This window comes from Chiloscyllium plagiosum, chromosome 5, assembly GCF_004010195.1.
Source record: "Chiloscyllium plagiosum isolate BGI_BamShark_2017 chromosome 5, ASM401019v2, whole genome shotgun sequence".
Lineage (NCBI taxonomy): Eukaryota > Metazoa > Chordata > Chondrichthyes > Orectolobiformes > Hemiscylliidae > Chiloscyllium > Chiloscyllium plagiosum.
Window position 1 is genome coordinate 26229602 of NC_057714.1, and position 17227 is coordinate 26246828.

At 40.4% G+C, this 17227-nt stretch overlaps 1 protein-coding gene across 4 annotated transcripts in view; it reads left to right on the forward strand.

Moving 5' to 3' along the window:
- Positions 1-17227, forward strand: part of LOC122549771 (histone deacetylase 9-like) — a 789364-nt gene that overhangs the window by 116359 nt on the left and 655778 nt on the right. The window contains exon 1 of one of the 4 annotated variants that reach the window (XM_043689765.1): positions 16066-16110. The exons of the other annotated variants lie outside the window; for them this stretch is intronic. Within the exon in view, the coding sequence (XP_043545700.1) occupies positions 16074-16110 (37 nt within the window). The 5' untranslated portion in view covers positions 16066-16073. Of the gene's footprint in view, positions 1-16065; positions 16111-17227 lie in introns of those variants that run through there. 4 annotated transcript variants of the gene reach the window in all.

Below are 17227 nucleotides of genomic sequence, written 5' to 3' on the forward strand. Positions count from 1 at the left end.
AAGTGGAGTCACAGGTAGATAGGATAGTGAAGAAGGTATTTGGTATGCTTTCCTTTATTGGTCAGCGTATTGAGTACAGGAGTTGGGAGGTCATGTTATGGCTGTACAGGACATTGGTTAGGCCACTATTGGAATATTGTGTGCAATTCTGGTCCATTTCCTAATGGAAAGATGTTGTGAAACTTGAAAGGGTTCAGAAAAGATTTACAAGGATGTTGCCAGGGTTGGAGGATCTGAGCTACAGGGAGAGGCTGAACAGGCTGGGGCTGTTTTCCCTGGAGGCTGAGGGGTGACCTTATAGAGGTTTACAAAATTATGAGGGGCATGGATAGGATAAATAGACAAAGTCTGTCCCTGGGGTCGGGGAGTCCAGAACTAGAGGGCATAAGTTTAGGGTGAGAGGGGAAAGATATAAAAGAGACCTAAGGGGCGACTTTTTCACGCAGAGGATCGTATGTGTATGGAATGAGCTGCCAGAGGAAGTGGTGGAAGCTGGTACGATTGCAACATTTAAGAGGCATTTGGATGGGTATATGAATAGGAAGGGTTTGGAGGGATATGGGCCGGGTGCTGGCAGGTGGGACTAGAATGGGTTGGGATATCTGGTCGGCATGGAGGGGTTGGACCGAAGGGTCTGTTTCCATGCTGTACATCTCTATGACTCTATCAGTGTTTGAGTATAAAAATCAAGGCTGATATTTCAATGTCTCACAGTGCAGCAGTGTCAGAAAAACCATTTAGATGGAATGTTAAACTGAAGCCATATCTACCTAATTGGGTCGTTAGAAAGAATCATGGCAGTACTTTAAAGAAGAGTAGGGGAGTTATATCCAGTATCTGTCCAATATTTATCCCTCAAACAACTTTCCAAAAGTAGATAAACTGATCATTTTCACGGAGAATTTGTGTGAATGGCTATGCACATATTGGTTGCGGTGTTTCTGAGATTATAAGAATGATGACTCTTCAAGAACTATCTTATTATCTATAAGGGCTTTGCGACATCCTGTGATTATGAAAAATGCTATGTAAATGCAAGTCATTTTTAAATTCTATTTCTTTCTACTTCCATTTTAGAATCTGCTCCTGTTTATAGTCTGTTATTCTAATTTAACAGAATTTTGAAAATAGACTTCTTTTTGTATCACTGGAATGCGTACAGGCAGTCCCTGAGTTAGGAATAGATTCTGCTATTGAGTACATTCATAAGTGAATTTGCGTGCCATTCAGAACATAATATTATACAGTACAATAAAAAAAGCCATTTATAAATGTGAAAAAGCTTTGTATTGTTAAAATTAATATTAATATGGTATCTCATTTGTAAGTATGGGCCTTTGTAAGTCAGAAATTTGTAAATCAGGGACTGCATGTAAATAAATGGTTGAAAAGCGTCTCTTTAAAACAATTAATTCTGCCTGGGCAATTTGAGAATTAGTTGAGTAACAAAGAAGCAGAGAAAAGGATTTTTTCTTTCATTATACTTAGTTTTAAAGGCTAGGTATAGTTTCACTAAATTGGTTTTGTTCTGCTTCTGTGTTGCTAAACCAGAAAAAAATCAAATCATTGTTTAGTATGTATTTATGTGACTGTGTTTGATTTTCTTTCTCGAAGCATTTTTTGTATACCTTGTATTGTAGCCTTTAAGCATCTGTCCACAGATGATCAGCAAACTTCCCCATAGGTACATTTTGAACCAAAATTTTGTTTAATTTTTCTAAGGCATTATTGGTTGAATAAATAATCTGGGGAATCCCAGATATGCTGAAAATTTTCCTGTCCAGGAGCAGCGGAAGACAGAGTGGAGGTGACATTGGAGACCAGGAGGTTGTCGGGAAGGTTAGTTGAGTTAGAGCTAAGGCTGACAATGGCAGGTGACCTCAGACCCATGGCATGTGCCTCTTACTTGATGTGGGAGGTAAGGGACATGGCTGATGTCCCTCACTCTTACACTTGCAAGATGTGTGTCCAGCTGCAGCTCTTGTTTGACCACATGAGGCTCTGGAGCTGCGGATGGACTCACTGTGGAGCATCCTCGATGCTGAGGAGGTCATGGATAGCATATTTAGTGAATTGGTCACACCACAGATTAGAATTGCTGAGGGAGACAGTGAATGAGTGACCAAAAGGCAGAGAAAGAATAGGAAGGCAGTGCAGATGTCCCCTCAAGTCATCTCCCTCAAACACTTTTGGATACTGTTGGGGGAGATGGCTTACTGAGGAGGGCAGCAGTTGTCAGGATCATGGCACCGTGGCGGGCTCTGCTGTTCAGAAGGGCTTGAAAAAGACTCGTAGGGCCATAGTCATATGGGATTCTATTGTAAGGGGAGTAGATAGATGGTTCTGTGGCTGAAAACGAGACTCCTGGTATGTTGCCTCCCAGGTGCTCAGGTCAGGGATGTCACTGATCGGCTGCAGAGCATTCTGAAAGAGGATGGTGAACAGGCAGTTGTTGTGGTGCATATAGGCACCAATGATATAAGTAAAACAAACTAGATGAGGTCCTGAAAGCAGAATTCAGGGAGCAAGGAGAGAAGTTAAAGAGGTGGCCCGCAAAACTGGTGATCTCAGGATTGCTACCAGTGCCATGTGCTAGCCAGGGTAGAAATGAAAGACTGGGTAGAATGAACACATGGCTTGAGGCATGGTGTAGGAGGGACGGGTTCAGATTTGTGGGACATTGGGACTGGTTCTGGGGAAGGTGGGACAGTTACAAATTGGATGGTCTACACCTGAACCAGACTGAAACTCATGTCCTTGGGGGAGTGTTTGCTAGTGCTGTTGGGGAGGGTTTAAACTAATGTGGCAGGGGACTGGGAACCAGAAGAGAAGACTAGTAGACAGTGAGATCGAAACTAGAGACGGTAAGGATCATGAAGTTAGCATTATCAAGGGGAAGAGTAGGCAGAGAGCAGATGAACGCCAAGGAACTAGTGGTCTGAAGTGCATATATTTTAATGCAAGGAGTATAGTGGGTAAAGCAGACAAACTTAGGGCTTGGATTGGTGCCTGGGTGTATGACATTATTGCAATCACAGATACTTGGTTGAAGGAAGGGTATGATGATTGGCAACTAAATGTTCCAGGAATATAGATGCTTCAGACAGGACAGGAGGGAGATAAAAGGGGTGGAGGAGTTGCATTGCTGGTCAGGAATGATATCATGGCTGTGCTAAAGGAGGACACTATGGAGGGCATACAAAGTTAAAAATCATACCACACCAGGTTATAGTCCAACAGGTTTAATTGGAAGCAATAAGGGGCCATATTGGACCTGGTGTTGAGGAATGAGTCTGGTCAGGTGGTAGAAATTGCACTGTGGGATTTCTTTGGGAATAGTGACCACAATTCTGTAAGCTTTAAAATACTTGTAGACAAAGATGAGAGTGGTCCTAAGGGAAGAGTACTAAACTGGGCCAAGGCCAATTATATCAAATTATATCAAAATTTGGCAGGAGCTGGGAAATGTGGATTGGGGGCAACCATTTGAATAGAAGTCAACATTTGATATTTTTGAATTAGATTTTTTTGAATGAGATTACTTACAGTGTGGAAACAGGCCCTTCGGCCCAACAAGTCCACACCGACCCGCCGAAGCGCAACCCACCCATATCCCTACATTTACCCCTTACCTAACACTACGGGCAATTTAGCATGGCCAATTCACCTGACCTGCACATCTTTGGACTGTGGGAGGAAACCGGAGCATCCGGAGGAAACTGATATGTCGGAGGCTTTCAAAGATAATTTGAAGATAGTGCAGGGTAGGCTTGTCCCTTTGAAAACAAGGGAGAGGAAAGGCAAGATTCATGAACTGTGGATGACAGGAGAAATATGCGACTAGCCAAGAAGAAAAGGGAAGCGTGAATAAGGTTGAGGCAGCTAAGAACAGAATGGGCCTTGGAGGAATATCGGGAGAGCAGTGCAATCTTAAACGAGGAATCAAACGGGCTAAAAGGGATCATGAAATAACTTTAGTAAGCAGAACTAAGGAGAATCCCAAAGCCTTTTATTCTTATATGAGAAGCAAGAGGGTAACCAGAGAAAGGGTTGGTTCACTAAAGGTCAAGGAAAGAAGGCTGTGTGTCGAACCTGAGAAAATGGGTGAGATTCTCAATGATTACTTTGCATCAGTGTTCACTGAGGAGAGGAGCATGATGAATGTTGAGATTGGAGATAGAAGTTTGTTTACTCTGGATTACGTTGACATAAGCAGGGAAGATGTGTTGGGTAAGCTAAAGGATATTAAGGTGGACAAATCCCCAGGACCGGATGGGATCTATCCCAGGTTGCTGAGGGAGGCAAGAGAGGATATAGCTGTGGCCCTAAAAGATATCTTTGTAGCATCCTTAAACACAGGTGAAATGCTGGAAGACTGGAGAGTTGCTAATGTTGTCCCCCTGTACAAAAAGGGTAGTAGGGATATTCCAAGTAACTACAGACCAGTGAGCCTGACATCAGTGGTGGGAAAGTTGTTGAAGGTACTGAGGGATAGAATCTATTTATATTTGGAAAATAATAGGCTTATCAATGATAGGCATCATGGTTTTGTGTGGGGGAGATCATGCCTTATTAACTTAATAAAGTTCTTTGAGGAAGTGACCAAGTTGATCAAGGAAGGGCTGTAGGAAGGCATTTGATTAGGTTCCCCATGGTAAACTAATGGAGAAAGTGAAGTCACATGGTATGCATGGGTTCTAGCTGGGTGGATAAAGAACTGATTGAGTGACAGGAGACAGAGAGTAATAGTTGAAGGGAGTTTCTTGAACTGGAGAAAGGTAACCCATGGTGTTCCACAGGCATCGGTGCTGGGGTCACTGTTATTTGTGATATACATAGATGATCTGGAAGACCGCATTGGTGGTCTGATCAGTAAGTTTGCAGATGACATGAAGATTGGCGGAGTAGTAGAAAACATAGGGGACTGTCAAAGAATACAGGAGAATATAGATAGACTGGAGAGTTGGGTGGAGAATTGGCAGATGGAGTTCAATCCAGGCAAATGTGAAGTGATGCATTTTGGGAGATCTAATTCTGGAGTGAATTATACTGTAAATGGAAGAGCCTTGGGAAAAGTTGATGAGCAGAGAGATCTGGGAGTTCAGGTCCATTGTATCATGAAGGTGGCTGCACAGGTGGATAGAGTGGTCATGAAGGCATATGGTATGCTTGCCTTCATCAGCCGGGAGGATTGAGTTTAAGAGCTGGCAGGGCATGTTAAAATTGTACAAGACTTTGGTTTGGCCACATTTAGAATACTGTGTACGGTTCTGGTCGCCACATTACCAAAAGGATGTGGATGCTTTGGAGAGGGTGCAGAGAAGGTTTACAAGGATGCTGCCTGGTAATGGAAGGTGCTAGCTATGAAGAGAGATTGAGTAGGTTAGGATTGTTTTCATTAAAGAAAAAGAGATTGAGGGGGTCCTGATTGAGATCTACAAAATCATGAAGGGTATAGACAGGATGGATAGAGATAAGCTTTTTTCCCAGGGTGACGGATTCAATAACGAGAGGTCACACATTCAAGGTGAGAGGAGAAAAGTTTAAGGGGGATACATGCAGCAAGTACTTTACACAGAGGGTGGAGGTGCCTGGAATGCTTTGCCAGCAGAGGTAGTAGAGGCAGACATGGTAGATTCATTTAAGATGCATCTGGACAGAGGTGTGAGTAGGATCAGAGGGGTACAGATCCTTAGGAATTGGGCGATTAAGTTTAGACAGTGGATTTGGATCAGCATAGGCCGAAGGGCCTGTTCCTGGGCTGTAAATGTTCTTTGTTCTAAAAATCAAGGGAAATATGCACAAGTGATGATCGTGTGGCACTCTGAGTAAGGGAGCGTGCAGGGTTGATAATCCGGGGGATGGGTTGCATGAGAGCTGCTAAGGGAAGGTGTTGCATACAGCAGTGGGAATGGTAGATCATGAGTCTTGGTGGGAAGGGGGTGTAGTAGCAGAGTTCAAGTTAGAGTGAGTGTGAAGTAGCAGCAAGAAGATGGTGACAGTTACCTTTGTGGAGCATACAAGGTCATAAACTTTCTTATGGTATTGCTGTGCATATTGTAGTAATACAATGCTGACACCAGTAGCAGGAAGTCACCGGGGTACCAGCAACAGTGAGCACTTGTGCTGCTGGTGAGTGCAAGACAGTCAGAGTGCAGCATTGTGGGAGTTTCCTGCAAAGGTAATGAGCAATATAACATTGTGTGAGAAAACTCTCTGGAGCTCACTCAGTGAAACCCTTTTTACACTCCTCAAAATTGGCACTCAGCTAATTTTTGGGAAAATTTTGCCCAATGTCTACATCTTCTAATGATGAACTAAATATGCTGTACAAAAGAGATACTTTTTTTGAGTAAGATAGAAAAGAGTGTGGAAAAATAGGAATGGACAACATATTTATGGTTCAGAAGATGCTGTGGACATTCCATGCACAAACCCAGAGACCCGGGTTCAATTCCCGCCTCAGGCGACTGACTGTGTGGAGTTTGCACGTTCTCCCCGTGTCTGCGTGGGTTTCCTCCGGGTGCTCCGGTTTCCTCCCACCATCCAAAGATGTGCAGGGTCAGGTGAATTGGCCATTCTAAATTGCCCGTGGTGTTAGGTAAGAGGTAAATGTAGGGGTCGGCGGGTCGGTGTGGACTTGTTAGGCCGAAGGGCCTGTTTCCACACTAATCTAATCTAATCTAAACTGGCCTTCATTCACAAAGGGCCAACATTTTCAACTGGATGTCGAGGTACATTTTACAGTATGTATGGTCACACTGAAAGTTTATGAAGGAAATGGACTTTTCCTCCACATTCTCAACCCTGCAACATTTCCTTCTGGCCTTTTTGAGTTAGGGATGCCTTGTCTGCAAAATACACTGGCAGATCTGTTTTGTTTTTGTAAAGAACATGTTTCCAAAAGAAAAGAATGATCTGCACCTGCTCCCTTCCACTCCCCATTCTTTAATGTACACTCTGCTTTCAGATGGATATGTATTACATTATTATAATAATTGTAAATACTCTTCTAATGAAACTGGAATTCATTATGACAACTGTTCCATTGTGAATGCCTGGCTGAGTTTCATAAGTTTTAGCTTAGCTGGTGGTATTAATTGATGCAAAAGCTATAGAAAATTTTACAAGTCTGTAATAACAGATTATGTCTTTGAAATGGTTTCATGCTTTTAAAAAACAAGAAGGGAGGCAGATGACCTAGTGATATTATTGCTGGACTGTTAACACAGAGACACTTTAGGGACCCAGGTTTGAATCCTGTCATGGCAGATGGTGGAATTTGAATTCAATAAAAATCTGGAATTAGGTGTCCAATGATGACCATGAATCCATTGGCGATTGGAGGGAAAAACCCATCTGGTTCAATAATGTCCTCTGGGGACAAAACTGCCATCCTGACTTGGTTTGGCCTGCATGTGATTCTGGACCCATAGCAATGTCATTGATTCTTAATTGGCCTCTGGGTAAATCGGGATGGGCAATAAATGCTGCCTAGCCAACAATGCCCTCATCCTGTGGATGAATAAAGAAAAAAAACAAATAAACATTTAAACTCTTACCTGTCCTTTATTTTCTGATCCAGTGTCATAGACAGTGAATTAGAATTCAGGAATGACTTAAACAATTAGAGGTTTAATGAATTTCCAATGATTTAAGAAAATTCTCAGTTATTGCATGACTTCTGAGAACTGTACATACAAGTAAGTGTCTAGGGAGGATACTTAAGGCATAATGGTGGCATGACTGACATGGGGAATGTAAGGGGCATGGTAATTGTGAGGTAGAATTGTGGTTATGAGGGGGCATGGAGTGGTATGGGAGAATGTGGAGGGGTATAGGGATTGTGATGGGGTGTGGAGTGGCAAGAGGAAATGTAAGCAGGAACAAGATGGCACAGCAAAGTGTGAGGTGGCTTGGAGTGATGGAGGATGTTTGAGAGATGATGGGTGGAATGGTTAGGTTTAGGAGGACTTTAAACAAAGTTGGGAGCTGGGCTGTTGGCTTGAACAATTGAGAGGGGCCACCTCCACATCCAGACGCTGCACAATCTCCAAAGGGGTTCAGAAAATGCACTGCAAACCCGATCATTGTGTGAAAACACCTCATAAAGTCACACAAAGGGTTGAGTTTGCACTTAGAGAATCGCAAAATTACACTGGCTAGGTTTCTCCAAGCTGAAATGAAAGTACAGCCTAATAAATGAAACTTCCTCATGCAAACTAAAGTAGGATCCCCACGCATGTAAAAGTTATTTATTTCACTGATGACGCCACATGCATGCAAAATGAAACCCTACACACGTAATCCTTCTTCCTTTACCGATCTGCTGATGGCATAATACATTCCTATTCTTCGTTAAACACAACCTCTCATATCTAATTTCCAGTTACCAACATTCTTCCTTGTCACATATAAAGAAAAGGTGAAAATGAAATGCTGAATCAGTAAAATTGACCATGGTGCTAATGAAATGTGATTAAGATCTAACTGGTGCATTAATATCGCCCATACATTGAAAGCTGACATCTTCATTTGCTTGGATCTATATTTTTGATTTGTGATTCACATCCAATGTAAATCTGCATTAGATCAGTATAAAGCAGCATTGGAAGTGCTCACTTGGTGCAATGATAGTGTCTCTACCTCAGAGCCAGGAGGCCAGCGATCAAATCTCACCTGTTCCAGAGGTGAATAATAACATCTTTAAAAATGTCAGTTACAGAACAGCAAATAACTAGTATATTATTTCCGGAGGGCTGCTGTAGCACTCTGATAGTGTCCCTATCTCCGAGCAAGGAGGCCTGGATTCAACTCCAGAAGTCTACACATGCGGAATAACATCTCTAAACAGGGTAATTAGAAAATATCTAAAACAACATTGGACAAAGACCTGCCCAGTCTAAAGTAGGAGAAGAGGGGAGGTCTGGATCATTGAGTAGAGACACGGTCGAGTACGAAATGGAGCAGAGACTGATCTTGTCTAAAGCAGTATGACATTGGGTATTCATCTAGTATATGTATTTAAAACTAAACAGTTATATGACCTTATCGGCCTTAAATTTAAATGTTATTTCAAACATGTCTGACAATTGAAGCCTATCGTCTCACATCTGTGCCAAGCAGAAATGTTAAAACACTGTGTATCCTGGTAAACAACATATTCAGGAAATTCCAGCAACAGCTGAAACATGTCACTCTCAGCTTGACGGTTGACTGGCTTTGTTACATTGCGTACTTGAATTTTGAGGATAAATAATTTGGAATATTGTCCCGCAACAGCGACAGATTTCAGTGGAGGTGGGGATCAGTGTCTACCAGACAGACTAGGGAAGAATAGGAAGCAATCTCCTGGGAAGATGGTGCTTGCAAACTGTGATTTTAGTGTTGAATATCGCTGACAGTGAAAGGGTCCTGGTGATGAACATTGAGAAACAAATCATCAGAACTGTGGGAGACTCAGCTGCACAGGGTAGAAGTTCAAGAAAGTGTAGAAACATTTATGAGGGGATTAAAAAGTCATTAAAAAGAGATGGACATTTCTGCAACTCCAAGCAAGTGCATGATAATCGAGATGGCACAGGAAATAGTCAGAATTTGTGGTTCATGTTCAAGGAGAAAGTGAGGTCTGCAGATGCTGGAGATCAGAGATGGAAATGTGTTGCTGGAAAAGCGCAGCAGGTCAGGCAGCATCTAGGGAACAGGAGAATCGACGTTTCAGGCATTAGCCCTTCTTCCTGAAGAAGGGCTAATGCCCGAAACGTCGATTCTCCTGTTCCCTAGATGCTGCCTGACCTGCTGCGCTTTTCCAGCAACACATTTCCATCTCTGGTTCATGTTCAAGCCAATGATAAGAAAAGGATTGAGGTGAGCCAAGCAGAGTTTCAGGAGCTTGGAAAAAGGCCATAATCTCTGTAATATTCCAAATGCTACACAATGATCTACATTGTAAAAGCAAGATAGTGAAGGAAAAGGATGGTTGCATTTGCAGTACAAGAGGGAGGGCACTAGATTTCTGGGTCATTGGGTCCATGTGTCGGGCTGGAAGGACACAGCAAGCTGGACAGAAGCAAGAACTTTATGATATTATGATCACTGTTCTCTAAATGTTCCTTTATTGACATTTGAAATATTTGACTCATCTCATTTCTCTGAATTGGATCTGGCAGTGCATCCTACCTTGTGGGCCACAAATGTATTAATCAAGAAACATCTCCTGAACACACTTCATGAACTTTTCCAATCTTTTTCCACTAACACTATCACATTCTAAGTTAGGATAATTGAAGTGCCCCATTATTACTACTCTATAATTTTCTAATTTGAATCTTATTGCGCGCTGCCAGTTAGATTGATCTTATCTAACACCATAACTCTGGGACTACCTGTTTTTTTTTAATGCTTCATGCAACATCTAGGTGCCCATCATCCTGCCAAGTTATGTTAAACCCACCTCAACTGCACTGGCACAATAAAATAGTGATGTGAGATTTTTATTTGTGACTGGACAGATAGAAACAATAACATCTCCAGCACTGGACCAATGCTTTTTGGGTCAGAAGGAACTGACCTGCATTTGATCTTAGAGATTAGAACTTTTAAATTTATGAAAGATATGAGATTTGGCAACATTGTAAGCCAATACAGAAGTTAAACATTTTACTAAAAGTATGCAAACTTCTCCAGTTTAGTTGCTTTTAGGTCTAAGTCCACAGAAAGCACAGGTCAGGTTTCTGTCCTTAGCAAGTATTATTACTTATCACAAATAAATAGTCTAGTTAAAGGATAATTGTTGACATATAACAGTACTTGTTATAGCTATAACCTCCTTATAAAACTCCCCTTGCACAAAACCATGCAAAGAGACAAAATTACAATTTTGGTATCGGAGATGGAGAGAAAAATTGGGAAGACAGTTCAATGGTCCCTGTCCACAAGGTTCACTGAGATAATCCTTTTGGCGAGTTAGGATTTGCTGCTCCTTGATCTCTCTCCTCCAGGTATCTTCACTTCTTTGCAAGATGCACAGAGTAATTCATTCACAATTTTTAAAGTGTCTGGCTAATTGGTTCAAAGCAACAGCTTATTGCAACTGGTAAGGAAAACTATACTAGTTTTCTTTAGGCTTTAGGTTTTTTTTAATTGCAGAAGGAAAGACGCCACCTCTCTTTCCAGAGGTCCAAAGCTTTTTGACCAAATCGCTGAAACCCACAAGCTGTTTGGTGACCTAGGAGCCAATTACTTAGTTATTGGCAGGCAGATGGCCATTGTCATCAACTACTGGTCACCACTCCACAGGCCAACCATTATTTGTTACCATCATACATACCCCTGTCTCCAGTTTGTTGATAGTAATCAGTTCCTTTGCTTGAACAAACAACAGGGTAAGCAGCATTTACAGTGCCAGTAACCTGCTTTTAACAAGTTCAGTATTCCCCTCCATAGACTTTAAAACAGTCCTTTTCCCACTTCAGTCCTTAATCAAAAATACCAATAAAACAAGATAATCTTTACAGTAGGGATCTGGCGTATTCAAATCAGAAAGGTGCGCAGTGCTGCACTTTGGGAAACCAGTATGATGGTCACTATCTGCTGTCATTCAGTTAAAGGAAAAATAATCTCTATCTTAACCCCAATGGTACAAAAGGCACCTACTCTACATAATCCTACATCTTTGAAGTGCAACAGTGCAGGTTGATGAGATGAAAAAATAAAGTGTCTGGGATATTTTGGACTTTATAAGTAGGGGCATTGTTATAAAATCTTTATGAATCTCTTGTCAGTCCTCAGGTGGAATATTATACATGATTCTAGTAACCACACTTTAGGAAAGTGTCAATGTCTTGGAAGAATCCAGAAGAGGCTTAGCTAGAAGATATCCAGGATGAAGGACTTCCATAAATTGGAGAGACAGATGATGCTGGGATGAAAGTAAAAATAGTTGAAAAAAAGGCCAATTAGAAATGTTCAGAGTTATGGGTGTTTTAATGGAGAAAGTGGAGAGAAATTGATTTTTATGTCTTCTTTAGTGTTCTTCATCATTATGTGAGCATGATATCATCAATGACATAACTTGCTAGGTGCTCAGGAATTAACGATTTGCTGTATAGGCATAGTCAACAAATGTTGGCCTATGGACATCCTATGGACAAATAAAAACAAACCAAAATGTTCAGTACTCTCCTCTAAAGTTTTCAAAGCTAGGCCAAAGGAAAATTTTAAAACTGAGGTTGATAGATTTTTGCTTTGTAAAGGTACTAAGAATGACATATTTCTAGGCAGGGACATTGGGGTTAAGATAGAGATTATTTTTCCTTTAACTGAATGACAGCAGAAGGACTGAATGGTCTCACCCTGGTCTTGCGTTTCTGAAATGTATCTCCTGCTAGTACTGTTAAGTGAAGACATATTTTATCACACATAGTTAGTACTTACAGTTGCTAATTGCCACATCTAATAAACTACATTGATTATCAAATTCCTTGTTCACTTGCTTGAATATTCTAGCTATCGGTAAGACAGTGCTCATTCACTTTTTCACCTCAATTTAATGCTCCTCTTCTTTGGAAATCCTTATCTCTGAAGAGAACCATCTATATTTCTGACCTTGAACTCAAGGTACACAATTTGTCAGTTAACAGCCATTTCCCTCCTGAATATGAGACATCAAGTGACTACTGGCCCCTTAAGAGCTGCTGGAATGTATAATCTGCCCCTCCATCCAAGGCACTCTTGATGTATTATTCTTAGAATACCAGTATTTGAGGATGGAAGATGATTATGTAAATAGAGATAGATTGAGAAACAGTGAGATGCAATGAGACTTGGCTGTGCTTTGGACCAGTTGCTGAATGTAAACATGCAGGTGCAGCAGGCAAATGCTATGTTGGCCTTCATAACAAGAGGATTTGAGAATGTTTTAATGCAATTGTATGGGGCCTTGATGAGACCACACCAGGAGTATTGTGTGCTGCTTAACATGCAAGTTCAGTTGGCAATTTGGAAAGCAAATGCAATGTTAGCATTCATTTCAAGGAGGCTAGAATACAAGAGCAGTGATGTACTGCTGAGGCTGTATAAGACTCTGGTCAGACTGGATTTGGAATATTGTGCAGTTATGGGCACAGTATCTAAGGAAAGATATGCTGGTGTTGGAGGGGGTCAGAGGTGGTTTACAAGAATGACCCTGGGAGTGAAGGGCTTGTCATATGAGGTGTGATAGAGGACTTTGGGTCTGTACTTGATAGAGTTTAGAAGGATGTGGAGGGATCGGATTGAAATTTATGGAATACTGAGAGGCTTGGATTGAGTGGACGTGGAGAAGATGTCTCCATGAGTAAAAAAGACGAGGACTGGACAGCACAGCCTCAGAGTGAAGGACAACCCTTTAGAATTGAAATGAGATGGAATTTCTTCAGCCACAGGGTAGTCAATCTATGGAAGTTATTGCTGCAGAGGGCTGTGGAGGCCAAGTCATTGAGAGTATTTAAAACAGAGATAGAAATGTTCTGATTGGAAAGGGGATCAAGAACATGCGAGGGGAATAGAGTTGAGAAACATATCAGCAAGGCTTGACTGGTGGAGTAGGTTTGTTGGCCTAATTCTGCTCCTATACTTTAGCGTGTTAAAGTCTTATAGTTTTGGTCTCTTTATCTGAGGAAGGATGTCCTGGCTATGGAAGGATTGCGACAAAGCTTTACCCAACTGCTTTATAGGATGGCATATGAAGAGAGATGAGATTGGTTAGGATTCTTTTCACTGGAGTTTAGAAGAATGAGGCAGGATCTCATGGAAACCCAAAATAATTCTAACCGGACTAGAATGCAGGAAGGATGTTTCCAATGTCCAGTGAGTCCAGCGGGCACAGCTTAATGATATGAAGTAGGCCATTGAGGACTGAGCTGAGATGCAATTTCTTCACTCACAGATTGGTGAGCCTGTGAATTTCTTGGGACTAAAGTGATGAAAGATTATGGGGAGAAAGCGAGCATAATGTACTGGTTTAGATAATCATTCATTATCAGATTGAATGGTGGAGCAAATTTGAAGCGCTAAATGGCATATACCTGCTCCTAGTTTATGTTTCCAGGGAGATGTGAACTGATTTCAAGCAGCAGTGCAAGAAAACATAATAGATACAAACGAACTCATAACATCAAGCCATTATCTATTTCCCATTGTTCAGGGAATTTTATACAATGTAGTGTTTTAATTCTTGTATCAACACATTTTGTATCAGTAATTAAGGAACGGAGAAAATTTGTAATTTTGTTATGAAAATGAGAAATTGGGATTTCATTGTCTGTGTAATGGAATTGACAAAGTGGCTGCTGGTCTCCTGTTGTTTTGTTGATCTCATAACAGCAGGAGCTTATTAGATACAAGAATGCTCATGCAGCAATAAAAAAGACAACTCGCAGGATTTATAGATCTCATTAGTTGTATTGATTGAATTTGAAATGTCCTGTTTTCAAAGATATTGATGAAATCAGCATGTGCTGTGTTCACCTGGATTAAAAGTATTATAGAATCAGAATCCCTACACTGTGGAAACAGGCCATTTGGTCAAGTCCACACTGACCCTCTGAAGAGTAACCCACCTAGACCCATCCCCCCATGCTATTACTCTACATTTACCCCGATTAATGCAGCTTACCTGCACATCCCTGAACACAGTAGATATTGAATTGACACTACCATGTATGCTTGTGCCACTGAAGTGACTTCAGTACTCATATTTCATGCTGCAATATCTGTCAAACATTTAATGGCAACATTGGAAACATGTGTCAATCAACAGCATTCAAGTCAGTTTGTCAAATCACACTTAATTTGCTGAGAACGTTTTGCAATTTTGGTGTTTCAACACATTTAGAGAGAAATATTGTGTGTTTTTCTCGACTTGCCTAAATAGTTGGCTTAATCCACTATAATACCCATGCATTTCTCATCAGTTATCTACTGTAACAGGATAAAGTTCATATTTAATTATTGATTAGTAGAGGCAGTGCATGGAATATCAATCGCAGGCTAAGCTGTAGTCTGACAACATCTACAATGTGCACAATGTGATCTGTCAAGATCTAATGTAGATGATGACTAAATAGTTTGGTGGACAACTGCAAGAGAATACATCCATTTACAAACTTCACCATTTGTTTCTAATGCCATTTTGGCTTTGGCAGACATCATAGGCTGCAGTCTGATGCCATATCTCAAAACTAAATCCTCAAGCCTCTCCAATCGGTAGAACACTAGCAGACACATTAAGGCCAATTAATATCTTAAATAACAATCTAAAAGCTTGGATTTTATAACTTCAAGTTCAGTGCAAATCTGAAGAGGACTTTGAAAATATGATCATTTATTGCATACTATACAACATGGGGCAGTACAGGATATGATGGCAGTCAGATGTATGGACATATTATTTATTGTAGCTAATGAGGGGTTTAAGAGTTCACCTTAATTTGAGAACGAGGAATAACCATAGATACTCAGATTCAGTTGATGAACTGTGAAAGTCACTTCAGGTAAATGCCACTTGATAAATGCAAAACTGAAGCAGCAAAGATAAAAGTTCCGAAATGAAATTGAAAAGTAACATAGAAATAAAGGAGCAGGGGTGGTCTATTCAGCCCTTTCAGCCTTTTCCCCCATTCAGTATGATCATGGCTGATCATCCAACTTAGTGAGAACACGGTACTTTCTCCCCATATATTCTAATCCCTTTACCCCTCAGAACTATGGTTAGATTGCTTTAATCAAAAAGTAATAAAATGGGAAGATATTTTCACATGGTTTTGTAGATCAGATGATATTATTTTGCCTGAGTGATTTCTTTCTTTTACATATATTTATAGCAATAAATAGATGAGGGCAGTTGTAGAGAAATCTACTCCAGTGCTGGGTTCTGTTAAGACAGGTGCTCCCTTCAGTAAGTGGGAGTGTCAGAACTGGTAAGTGTAGTTTTCGTTGTTAACAAACCACTTCCTTTGATTGTTGCTTCTTTAAAAAAAGCAGCCACGTAGATCCTGAGAAGGCATTATTATGAGTGTGCAATAACAGGTTAGATGAGCCATTCTTGTGCGAAAATGAAGAGCAGGACTGGTAAGTTCATGATTCAAACTGCATTATTAACTTCAGTGTAAATTAATGTCATGTGTAAACTGTATTTCAAGCATGATAAAATGAAACAGTGAGAAAGTAATGACTGATTACAAAATAGAACTTGCATTTACTATAAAAGAAATGCCGTTCCAATTCATAGCCCCTTTGCAATGTTAATACAATATAGATAATTAAAACATATTTAAACATCTCAATGAGCACAGGAGTGAATCACAGAACTTTTAAGTACAACTTGCACTAAGTAGTTATCTGCAAATTTCAGTCACAGTGCTTGGCTCAGTAGATGACTGAATCGAAGAAATCTATATATTTTGCAGTCTTGTCAAGCATTTGACACTCTAATGAGGAGTGACACTTTACTAAGCAACTTATAATTTCAGCATTTTATCATGTCACTGCTTTGCACTGAGTGGAACCTGTGGCATGCAGATGTTCAATCGTTTGTTTAACATTATATGAATTTCAGTGAGGGATGTTAACTAAAACCATATCAATGAAATATGGCTATGACATGATCTCACCATTTTATTGGGAGAAGATAAAATCTAAATGCACATCTTTGCCTATAATACAATAATTGGAGAGAAATGAATGCTTTGCTGCTTTGAGCATTTTGAGCCTGCTCCCCAGCTTAATGTTCAGTGTCAAAATAAGTGGGGAAAATATGCTAATTATTGATCAGGAGATACTCCTTTCCCAAAACTGCTGAGATATAATTAGAATGGTACATAAACAGAATAAAAGCATATTTTATGTTAAATATTCATTGGTTTTAGGCCATTAATAGAAGTTCATTGAGCATTGCCTTATCATTACAATGTAGATAAAAGAAAGTGGAACAATATTTTGGTAGACTCATGTTAGGGAACTGAATTTAAAGGCAAATAGTCAGAGGTTAACACCTCAACATTAACTGTTAACTTTGTCTGTTCAGGATGGAGAAATGATATATGATAAGAGGTTAAATCTCATTTCATGAAAACTAACAAGTTAATGTAATATCTCCCAGCTGGTTGTTTCCACAGTTTCTGGATTTACTCTGCTATGGAATTACATCTTTGTAATTCATTATTTCTGCTGGATTTGGTGGTTTATC